General features: G+C 43.3%; 2 protein-coding genes across 2 annotated transcripts in view; both read right to left on the bottom strand.

Moving 5' to 3' along the window:
- The window catches only part of LOC143276630 (uncharacterized), a 37,890-nt gene extending 32,204 nt beyond the window's left edge, over positions 1-5,686 (bottom strand). The window contains exons 1-2 of the mRNA XM_076581247.1: positions 5,577-5,686; positions 1,269-1,417 (exon numbers count right to left, since the gene is read on the bottom strand). Of these exons, the coding sequence (XP_076437362.1) occupies positions 1,269-1,409 (141 nt within the window). The 5' untranslated portion in view covers positions 1,410-1,417; positions 5,577-5,686. The remainder of the gene's footprint in view (positions 1-1,268; positions 1,418-5,576) is intronic.
- Positions 1,932-12,059, bottom strand: part of LOC143276631 (kinesin-like protein KIF28) — a 59,712-nt gene continuing 49,584 nt past the window's right edge. The window contains exons 22-23 of the mRNA XM_076581248.1: positions 2,764-2,855; positions 1,932-2,030 (exon numbers count right to left, since the gene is read on the bottom strand). Coding sequence (XP_076437363.1) covers positions 1,932-2,030; positions 2,764-2,855 — 191 coding nt within the window. The remainder of the gene's footprint in view (positions 2,031-2,763; positions 2,856-12,059) is intronic.

Consider the following 12,059-nt stretch of genomic DNA (forward strand, 5'->3'; position numbering starts at 1 on the left):
GCGCGCGCGTGCGTATTTTTCCCTCCCTGTAGTTTATTAATCGTTTTCCTATCAGAGTGGATTTTTCTACAGAATTTTACAAGGGACAACCCTTTTGTTGCTTCGGGTTCTTTTACGTGCGCTAAGTGCATGCTAAACACGGGACCTCGATTTATCGTCTTAACCGAATGACTAGCATCCAGACCACCACTCAAGGTCTAGTGGAGGGGGAGAGATGAGTGGCGACTGTGCCGGGATTTGAACCAATGCGCTCAGATTCTCTCGCTTCCTAGACGGACGCGTTACTTCTATAAGGCCATCACTTCACCGACTCCATGACCTGCCTGTCTGATGACAACGTTCATTCCCTTTCACATAACTCTTTTCTCATCTTGTCACGCTGGCATAGCACGAATACACCCCGTCACATGAAAACTATGTCATCGTATGCACACACACACACACACACACACACACACACACACACACACACACACACTGTTGTAGGTTAATACTTGATATGCATATACATATTCTCCTTCCCATGACACCTCATTCAATACACACCACAATCTCTTTAGACCTTTTTCTTATAATATACTTTTCCTCTGATACATAACATGAATACTTTTTTTTTACACTAATATTCACATGCATTCCCTTTCTTTTATCCATTGCTTTACTCCTTTCCGTCTAAAAACACTTATAGTGAATAGACGTTAAACTGAAGATAAAACACACACACACACACACACACACACACACAAGCGAAGAGAGAATCAAGAATATTTAATTCTTTCACCCCTTTTGGGGCATGGAGGATATTATATAACACCAATAGTATTCAACACCAAAATTAAACATAAACAATTAAAATAACCTAACTATCAGAAACAGAATACAAACTATATGAAACATAAATGATGACAGTATTTTTCTGGTATTAAACCTCAGGATAGATCAGACTACGTTGCACATCTTTGCAACATTACTTAAGTTTAACCGAATTGTCTTGGCTGCATGAAATAAATTACACAGAAAGCCTCTTCAACAAGAAAAATTTAACAATCGTTGCCCCCCCCCCCCTTTTTTTTTTTTTTTCGCTGACGTTGTATTGCAAGGATCTTTTCCGAATCTTTCTTCAGCAGAATAAGTCTACGTTCTTTTTTTAATTCATTTTTCTTTTTTTTTTTTTTTTTAAAGTTAGAAGTCCTACGTCATAACCATGTAATACGTCATTTACTTACACACACACACACACACACACACATTATCGTGTGAAGCCATACCAGGTTAAAAGACCTGAGGGCCTTGTTGTATTTGTGTTTGGCCATGTGCTCATCAGCTTCCTTCCTGTAGATGTCGTACAGCATGCCTTTCTTCTGCCTCCTCAGCTCTTCTGACGGAGCGGGATTGGGCGTGTCCTCCATCCTGACACCTGTCAATCAGACCACGTGATCTACTGTCTGTCTCCTCCATCCTGACACCTGTCAGTCATAGACCACGTGATCTACTGTCTGTCTCCTCCATCCTGACACCTGTCAATCACAGACCACGTGATCTACTGTCTGTGTCCTCCATCCTGACCCATGTCAATCATAGACCACGTGATCTACTGTCTGTCTCCTCCATCCTGACACCTGTCAATCATAGACCACGTGATCTACTGTCTGTCTCCTCCATCCTGACACCTGTCAATCAGACCACGTGATCTACTGTCTGTCTCCTCCATCCCTGACACCTGTCAATCATAGACCACGTGATCTACTGTCCGTGTCCTCCATCCTGACACCTGTCAATCATAGACCACGTGATCTACTGTCTGTCTCCTCCATCCTGACACCTGTCAATCATAGACCACGTGATCATGTCTGTGTCCTCCATCCTGACACCTGTCAATCATAGACCACGTGATCTACTGTCTGTGTCTCCTCCATCCTGACACCTGTCAATCATAGACCACGTGATCTACTGTCTGTGTCTCCTCCATCCTGACACCTGTAATCAAAGACCACGTGATCTACTGTCTGTGTCTCCTCCATCCCTGACACCTGTCAATCATAGACCACGTGATCAACTGTCATAAGATGACCACGGAACCCATTTCTTTTGTTTTGTTCCTTTTGCTAGTTCTTGTGTGCTACATCCTGATACATATTGGTACACGAGGGAAAAAGCTAACATGAATCGTTTATTTCTTCGTTTCAGACTGTCAGTTGATCTCAGGGGTTTCCTCAGTTTTGACGTGGACAATTACAAACAGAAAACTGAGGCAACCATGACAGAAGATGTAGACCCGTGTTGTTTGTGAGACACAATGGTCTGTTAAACACACACACACACACACACACCAGAACAACAACAACACACAACCAAATGTACCGATGGGCTACATCTCTGATGCATCAGTTGTTTCACACTCACTCACAAACACACACACACACACACTCACACACACACACACACACACACACACACACACACACACACACACACACACTTGTATCCTTTTTAATCACACTCAAAGAAAAAAGCGACAAATAAGAAAAAAAACAAAAAACAAAACACAAAAACAAAAAAAACCCACCCCACCAATCCTCACTCCAAGAAACCAGAAGACTCAAAACTCAGAAAAAACAACAACAACACACACACACACACACACACACACACACACACACACGTCAACCACATCAGCAGAGAAGATGACAACACAGCTTTTTTTGAAGCCAAACACCACCGTGAAACCAGTCAACACACCGATCATTGAACACACACCCAAACCAGTAGACAGCTCAGGGTATCAGTCCACCCGGGGTATCCGTCAGGGTCTTTTTCAACACCAAGTCTGGCACCAAGGCAGCGGAGTCCAAAACCTGAGGGCCCAGGGATAGAGAGTGGTGTGTTCAGTCACCCGTGGATGTCAGAGAGAGAGAGAGTTCAAGTCTTGGTCCAGTACAGAAAACGGTTCAGGTGCCTATGATCCGCGGCGGCTTAAAACCCTTGACTTCGCACGCACGCACGGACGCGCGCGCGCGCACACACGGACACACGCATGTCGACACATGCACATGCACACACACACGCGCGCGCGCGCACGCACACACACACACACACACCGTTTGAACCAGTATCCCTTTCAGTTGCTGTTTCCCTTTACTTAATCCTTCTAATCCCAGTAATCCTGATTACTGATAAACCCCTTCCACTACACAGTCACTCACTGACCATGCTCATGTCTAACAGGTCATTAATCTTAAGTCCAGTTCCAGGGATCACACGCACACACACAAACGCACGCACGCACACACACACACACTCGCGTGCGTCTATCTATGTATCGATATTTCAATGAATGAATGTATGTATGTGTATTTGGAGAAGTGTAAAAATCAGTTCTTGTTGAACAGTGTTTACGTGACAATGTGTCCCACTAGGACAGTGAGTTATAAGTAAAGGTGTGTCCCACTAGGTCAGTGTGTACATGAGGTTGTGCCCCACAAGGACACTGTTTACAATGTGTCCCACTCGGTGAGTACAGTGTTTACATGACAATGTGTTACACTAGGACAGTGTTTACATGACAATGTCCCACTAGGACAGTGTTTACATGACAATGTGTCCCACTAGGTCAGTGTTTACATGACAATGTGTCCCACTAGGACGCTGTTTACAATGTGTCCCACTCGGTGAGTACAGTGTTTACATGACAATGTCCCACTAGGACAGTGTTTACATGACAATGTGTCCCACTAGGACACTGTTTACAATGTGTCTGTGAGTACAGTGTTTACATGACAATGTCCCACTAGGACACTTTACAACGTGTCCCACTCGAGTATATTGTTTACATGACAATGCCCCATTAGGACAGTGTTTACATGACAGTGTGTCCCACTAGGTCACTGTTTACATGACAATGTGTCCCACTAGGACGCTGTTTACAATGTGTCCCACTCGGTGAGTACAGTATTTACATGACAATGTCCCAATAGGACAGTGTTTACATGATAATGTACCCCACTAGGTTAGTGTTAGTGTTTACATAAAGTGTGTTCCACTAGGACAGTGTTTACATGACATTGTGTCCCAGTAGGTCAGTGTTAGTGTTTACATAAGGTGTGTCCCACTAGGTCAGTGTTTACATGACAATGTCCCACTAGGACAGTGTTTACATGACAATGTGTCCCACTAAGACAATGTTTAGTGTTTACATAAGGTGTCCCACCAGGGCAGTGTTTACATGACAATGTCCCACTAGGACAGTGTTTACATGACAATGTCTGTCACACTCTTTAAGAGCAGACTAGAAACCCCCACCCAGCCCAGCACTAACACCCAGACAACACAGACACAGACTAAACATAATTCAAAGTTCACACACATTTATTCAATCACACACAAGAGCTTGCCAAACAAACAAACCACAACCCCGGCTACAACAACACTTAAATGACAACAGAATGGATAAATAACACACACAAAACCCCACAAAACACAGAGCTTTAACACACGGCCGTCCAGCGGCAGTCAGTCCGGAGAATGCTGACAATGAACTTAGGACGTTTTGACGAATAGATAAACTGAAGCACTGCACAACACAAGAGGAAAACGAAGACTTGGACGGTGAAGACTGGAAACAGATGAAGACGACGAAACAACTAGAGACAGTGATGGGAAGAGGACAGCGGGAAGTCAGACATCCAGAGCACCAGAGCACCAACGCTGTCCGGGCAACACAGGCTGAAGGAGGGGAAAGCACAGGAAGTGGGACGCTGCAAACTGCCAACCGGGTACCACTACCCTGACGCTGGAAATAAAAAAACAACAAAAAACAGACGAGACACGTCCAGCAGGGCACTCTTACCCATTTTGCTGCAGCACACACAACAGAAAACATGGCCACCTGGAGGAAAAATCGAAAATTCATCCCCACGTGAGGGTGCCAACTGGGCAAAAAACCCAAACCCAACAGACACGACCTTCCTCCAAGAAGGCCGCGGGCGAAAAGCTCTGTGTTTTGTGGGGTTTTTTTGTGTGTGTGTTATTATTTATCCATTCTGTTGTCATTTAAGTGTTGTTGTAGCCGGGGTTGTGGTTATTGTTTGTTTGGCAAGCTCTGTGTGTGATTGAATAAATGTGTGTGAACTCTGAATTATGTTTAGTCTGTGTCTGTGTTGTCTGGGTGTTAGTGCTGGGCTGGGTGGGGGTTTCTAGTCTGCTCTTATAGAGTGTGACAATTTAGTGGAGATGCGGGGTAGTTGGGATATCTTAGCTTATGTATCATATATAATACAGTGACACACACACACACATTAATAGAGCTAATAACTGAAGGGGTTCACAAGGAAAACTTAAATCTAGATTTTACGGTTGAACCCTTTCAATACACGTAACAATTATTTCATCACATTCTTATAAAATTTATGTCTAAAATGCATACGCATCCTACAAATGCACATAAAACAGCAAAATATTGTAATTACTTAAATATTCACTCCCCCCCCCCCCCTCTCTCTCTCTCTCTTTCTCTGACATTAACACAAGACGAACAGACAAAACACAGGGTTAGAACTGTCTCTACAGTCTCCTCTTACCTTCCACAGAAGAGGTACCACTACCCCAAGAACACAGAGAACACAGAGAACGAAGCGCACACGACCACTCGGAGGAAACTGATCCCCACTGACGAGCGTCAAGACGGGCAAACAGCCCTGAAGCACCCAAACACTGGCACGGCTGCCTCTTCTGACAGTCGCGGGCGAAAAGCCCAGAATCTTGTCACTTGCTAACCAGGAAGAGGCTGATCACAGTTCAGTGACAGCCTGAACTGAGACTGAGACAGACTGAGAATCTCGTGCAATCCGCTCAACCCACACTGCTCTCTAGCTAGATGGGGTGGGTGAACGAGAAGGGGGTTAAGCACTCATATCTGATTTGTCATGAGATGTGACAATGTCCCACTAGGACAGTGTTTACATGACAATGTGTCCCAGTAGGTCAGTGTTTGCATAAAGTGTGTCCCACTAGGACAGTGTTTACATGACAATGTGTCCCACCAGGACAGTGTTTACATGACAATGTGTCCCACTAGGACAGTGTTTACATAACAATGTGTCCCACCAGGACAGTGTTTACATGACAATGTGTCCCACTAGGTCAGTCTCTATGTAAGATTGTGTCCCACTGCAACAGCGTTTACATGGCAATGTGTCCCACTAGGACAGTGTTTACATGACAATGTGTCCCACCAGGACAGTGTTTACATGACAATGTGTCCCACTAGGTCAGTCTCTATGTAAGATTGTGTCCCACTGCAACAGCGTTTACATGGCAATGTGTCCCACTAAGGCAGTGTTTACAATGTGTCCCACTAGGACATTTTTTTTTTTACATGTCAATGTGTCCCACTAGAAGTGTTCACATGAGGTTGTGTCCCCCTAGGACAGTTTACAATAATTATGTCCCACTAGGTCAGTGTTTATAAAATGAACGTTGTCCCACTTGGACAGCGTTCATCATGAACGTGTGACGATGTGTCCCACTCTGACATGGATTACATGAGGGTGAGTTGGCAGTGTGTGACGTTCCACTCTCAGAAGCCAATGGAGCGGTCTAAAAAAACAAAACAAACAAACAACCCCCCCCCGCCCCCCCAAAAAAAGGAAAAAGAAAACAGGACTCTCAGGGATCGTTTCACTGAGCGGTCTACGGGAAGCAACCCATGCAAATACTTGTGCGAGAATGGATTATTTCCCCTGGACAATCTATTTTCGTGTGTGTGTGTGTGTTTTGTCCGTGTTATGGATGGCGTTTGTCACAGACTTTGTCTGTGTGTGCTCGTATGTACGAATGGATGCGCGCATTCTTGTACGCAAATTCACCGACTGAGGCTCTAATGTCTGTGCGATGTAAGATAACGCGCGCGCGTGTATGTATGTGTGTGTGTGTGTGTGGTCAAAACACTGAAGAATGCCCACAGAACGTCTTCACTGTGAGGAACTCTGGCCCAGTGGTAATGTGCTCGACTAGGACGCGAGTGTCCATGGCAGGTTCGATTCCCACATAGACGTGGATTTTTACCACCACCCCCCCCCCTCCACTAGACCTAGAGTACTGGTCTGGGTGCTAGTTTTTCGGGATCAATGATACGACAAACCAATGTCCCCCAAGCAGCAAGCACTTAGCGCACGTTAAAGAACCCGTGGCAAGAAACCCTGGCAGATTTCTGGAGACAGATGTACTTTGATAGCGAAACGATGCATTTTTTGCCGACGGAAAAAGAAAGAAAGAAAAACATTTTATTATTATCATTATTTTTTTTTTAATACAGCTTAAATATCATTTCAGACCACTTCCATTGTCTTTCCTTTCTGATAAAAAAAAAAAAAAAAAAAAATGTGCACCTGTGTTCTGTCATGTTTTCTGTTACATTTCAATGTTATGTAAAGGAAGTTTCAGTTTCAGTTTCAGTAGCTCAAGGAGGCGTCACTGCGTTCGGACAAATCTGGCCATATACACTACACCACATCTGCCAAGCAGATGCCTGACCAGCAGCGTAACCCAACGCGCTTAGTCAGGCCTTGAGAAAAAAACAAAAACAGAACAACAACAACAGCAAAAGCACTCATTCTCTGCACTCCAACACACACAAACACACACAGACAGACACACAGACACACAGACACACACATAGACATGCACACACAGACAGACACACACAGACACACACACATGTGCTCACGACATTCAGCAGTCCAAAACCAAGTCACCCATACTTTGTTGTATCGCAAGCACAAACCACTTTTAATATCACAGAATCTGAGGAAAAAAATTAAAAAAATGATCAGATCACAGACTGTGAGCTTTTCTACTGGTCAAAATACACCAAATATAAATAGATATATTGATAACTTGCAAAATTAAAAAAACAAAAAACCCAAAAAAAACCCACACACTAAAGAACAAAAAACAACAACCATACATCACTTATAAATAAATATAGTGATAATTTGAAGAAGAAAAAAAAAAAAAAAGAAAAGGAAAAAAATCCTGAAAGTTGCACTCCTAGGAAGTGAAAATATATCATTCAAAAAGAAGAAATGCAGAAGAGAGAGAGAGAATTAGAGAGAAATGCCATTCAAAGGTAAAAGTCAGCTGACAAAACACACACACACACACACACGAAAAAAAGGAAAAAAAAAAGAGAGAAGACAATGATTAATATATTCAACACATTATAGTACAGTGATGGAAATACATTCGACACATAGTACAGTGATGCAAACACATTCGACACACTATAATACAGTTTGCAAATATATTTAACACATTATAATACAGACAGTCAACTCATAACAGTCAAAGTACAGTAAAGATTATTTCACACCAAGTCTATAAAAACATAATACTGTTTTGTATTATATATATATATGTATATATATATGTGTATATATATATATATATATATATATATATATATATATATATATATATAAATATCTTTATCCACCTTCAGATATAAAAAATCAGGGTAGTTCACAATTTCATGAAAGATAACTGAAAACATTTTTTTTTAAAGACACACACACACACACACACACACACATGCATGCACACAAATATTCATACATGTATAATCTTACTTTGTGTGTATTTCTACTATAATATTCTGAACATAATAAGATAAACAAATAAAATATTTCTACTATGTACTGAACAAGATTAAAAAACAGTTTTTTTTAAATCAAGAAATATTCATCTAGATTTTCATAAATGCAAACGTACACAAAATGTCCAGGTGTGTGATTTGATAAGTTGGACAGAGGCCAAAAAACAGTTATCAAGTCGTTTCATCACTGTTATATAACACAGAAATACTCAGCACATTGTCTGCTGTCAACAGATCACAACAGTGACCCTGTTCATCATTCGACTATCAGTTTCAGTTTCAGTTTCACTTTCTCAAGGAGGCGTCACTGCGTTCGGACAAATCCATACACGCTACACCACATCTGTTGAGCAGATGCCTGACCAGCAGCATAACCCAACGCGCTTAGTCAGGCCTTGAGTGCATGCTTACATATTTGTGTACCTATGAAAGTGGATTTCATTTTACGTAATTTCGCCAGAGGACAACACTCTCGTTGCCATGGGTTCTTTTTCAGTGCGCCAAGTGCGTGCTGCACACGGGACCTCGGTTTATCGTCTCATCCGAAAGACTAGACGCTCAGTTTGATTTTCCAGTCAAACTTAGGAGAAAGGGAGAGAGCGGGATTCGAACCCACACCCTCACGGACTCTCTGTATTGGCAGCTGAGCGTCTTAACCATTCTGCCATCTTCCTCCCTATCCCTCCCGACTATCAAAATATGACAACAATGTGGATGTGATGGCCTAGAGGTAACGCGTCCACCTGGGAAGCGAGAGAATCTGAGCGCACTGGTTCGAATCACAGTACAGTTGCCAGTATTTTCTCCCCCTCCACTAGACCTTGAGTGGTGGTCTGGACGCTAGTCATTCAGATGAGACGATAAACCGAGGTCACGAGTGCAGCATGCGCTTAGCCCATGTAAAAGAACCCACGGCAACGAAAGGGTTGTCCCTGGCAAAATTCTGTTAAAAAAAAATCCACTTCGATAGGAAAAGCAAATAAAACTGCAGGCAGGGAAAAAAAAAAAGAAAAAAAAAGGGTGGCGCCGTCAGTGTAGCGACGCGCTCTCCCTGGGGAGAGCAGCCCGGATTTCACACAGAGAAATCTGCTGTGATAAAAAGAGTGATACAAACACAAAGACAACAAAGATGACAACAGCAACACAGGGACACAACACAGGACAGACATGCAGGGGAGGAAGGGAAAGAGACAGACAGACCAACACACAACACACGTGTCATCAATTCTGCAAGTAACGCATGAACATAACAAAAATAAAAAGGAAAAAAAAAAAGAAAAAAAAGGACAAACATTCACAATAATCACATCAAAATCATGTTCTTCCTGATGGGTCCCCTCACTCACTTCACAACAAAACACACATGGACGATATGACAGGTGTGACTCACACCTTTACAACAGAACACACATGGACGATATGACAGGTGTGACTCACACCTTTACAACAAAACACACATGGACGATATGACAGGTGTGACTCACACCTTTACAACAAAACACACATGGACGATATGACAGGTGTGACTCACACCTTTACAACAAAACACACAGGGACGATATGACAGGTGTGACTCACACCTTTACAACAAAACACACAGGGACGATATGACAGGTGTGACTCACACCTTTACAACAAAACACACAGGGACGATATGACAGGTGTGACTCACACCTTTACAACAGAACACACATGGACGATATGACAGGTATGACTCACACCTTTACAACAAAACACACAGGGACGATATGACAGGTGTGACTCACACCTTTACAACAGAACACACATGGACGATATGACAGGTATGACTCACACCTTTACAACAGAACACACATGGAAGATATGACAGGTGTGACTCACACCTTTACAACAGAACACACAGGGACGATATGACAGGTGTGACTCACATCTTTACAACAAAACACACAGGGACGATATGACAGGTGTGACTCACACCTTTACAACAAAACACACAGGGACGATATGACAGGTGTGACTCACACCTTTACAACAAAACACACAGGGACGATATGACAGGTGTGACTCACACCTTTACAACAGAACACACATGGACGATATGACAGGTATGACTCACACCTTTACAACAAAACACACAGGGACGATATGACAGGTGTGACTCACACCTTTACAACAGAACACACATGGACGATATGACAGGTATGACTCACACCTTTACAACAGAACACACATGGAAGATATGACAGGTGTGACTCACACCTTTACAACAGAACACACAGGGACGATATGACAGGTGTGACTCACATCTTTACAACAAAACACACAGGGACGATATGACAGGTGTGACTCACACCTTTACAACAAAACACACAGGGACGATATGACAGGTGTGACTCACACCTTTACAACAAAACACACAGGGACGATATGACAGGTGTGACTCACACCTTTACAACAGAACACACATGGACGATATGACAGGTATGACTCACACCTTTACAACAGAACACACATGGACGATATGACAGGTGTGACTCACACCTTTACAACAAAACACACATGGACGATATGACAGGTGTGACTCACACCTTTACAACAGAACACACATGGACGATATGACAGGTGTGCCACACACCTTCACAACAAAACACACATGGACGATATGACAGGTGTGCCACACACCTTCACAACAAAACACACATGGACGATATGACAGGTATGGGGCACACACCTTCACAACAAAACACACATGGACGATATGACAGGTATGGGGCACACACCTTCACAACAAAACACACATGGACGTTATGACAGGTATGGGGCACACACCTTCACAACAAAACACGCATGGACGATATGACAGGTGTGCCACACACCTTCACAACAAAACACACATGGATGAGTTGCTCTTCCTCAGCTTCTGGCTGGATGCCGATGACAGACGGCGACGTACCAAACGTTTGGACTGATCCTTCTTTCGTCTCGCCGATCCTCTGAGGCTGCGTGTATCGACCCCCTCGTCCGAAGAGAGGGATGAGTCGCTATCCTTCTTCTGCTTCTTCTTCTTCTTCTTCTTGTCATCGTCGCTGTCACTGTCACTGTCAGAGGAGCTGCTGCTGTCTTCACCGTCTGACAAACAAAGGAGGGGCAGGGGGGTGAGGGGGAGGGCAGTTTCAGTTTCAGTTCCTCAAGGAGGCGTCACCGCGTTCGGACAAATCCATATACGCTACACCACATCTGCTAGAAAGATGCCTGACCAGCAGAAATGAGCCAATGCGCTTGTCAGGTCTTGAGTGCATGCATACATATTTGGTCATCTTCCATAGTGTACATATCAGAAGTCTTGAGTGCATGGATACATATTTGTTTGGTCATCTTCCAGAGTGTACATATCAGAGGTCTTGAGTGCATGGATACATATTTGTTTGGT

This window comes from Babylonia areolata, chromosome 32, assembly GCF_041734735.1.
Source record: "Babylonia areolata isolate BAREFJ2019XMU chromosome 32, ASM4173473v1, whole genome shotgun sequence".
Classification (NCBI taxonomy): Eukaryota; Metazoa; Mollusca; class Gastropoda; order Neogastropoda; family Buccinidae; genus Babylonia; species Babylonia areolata.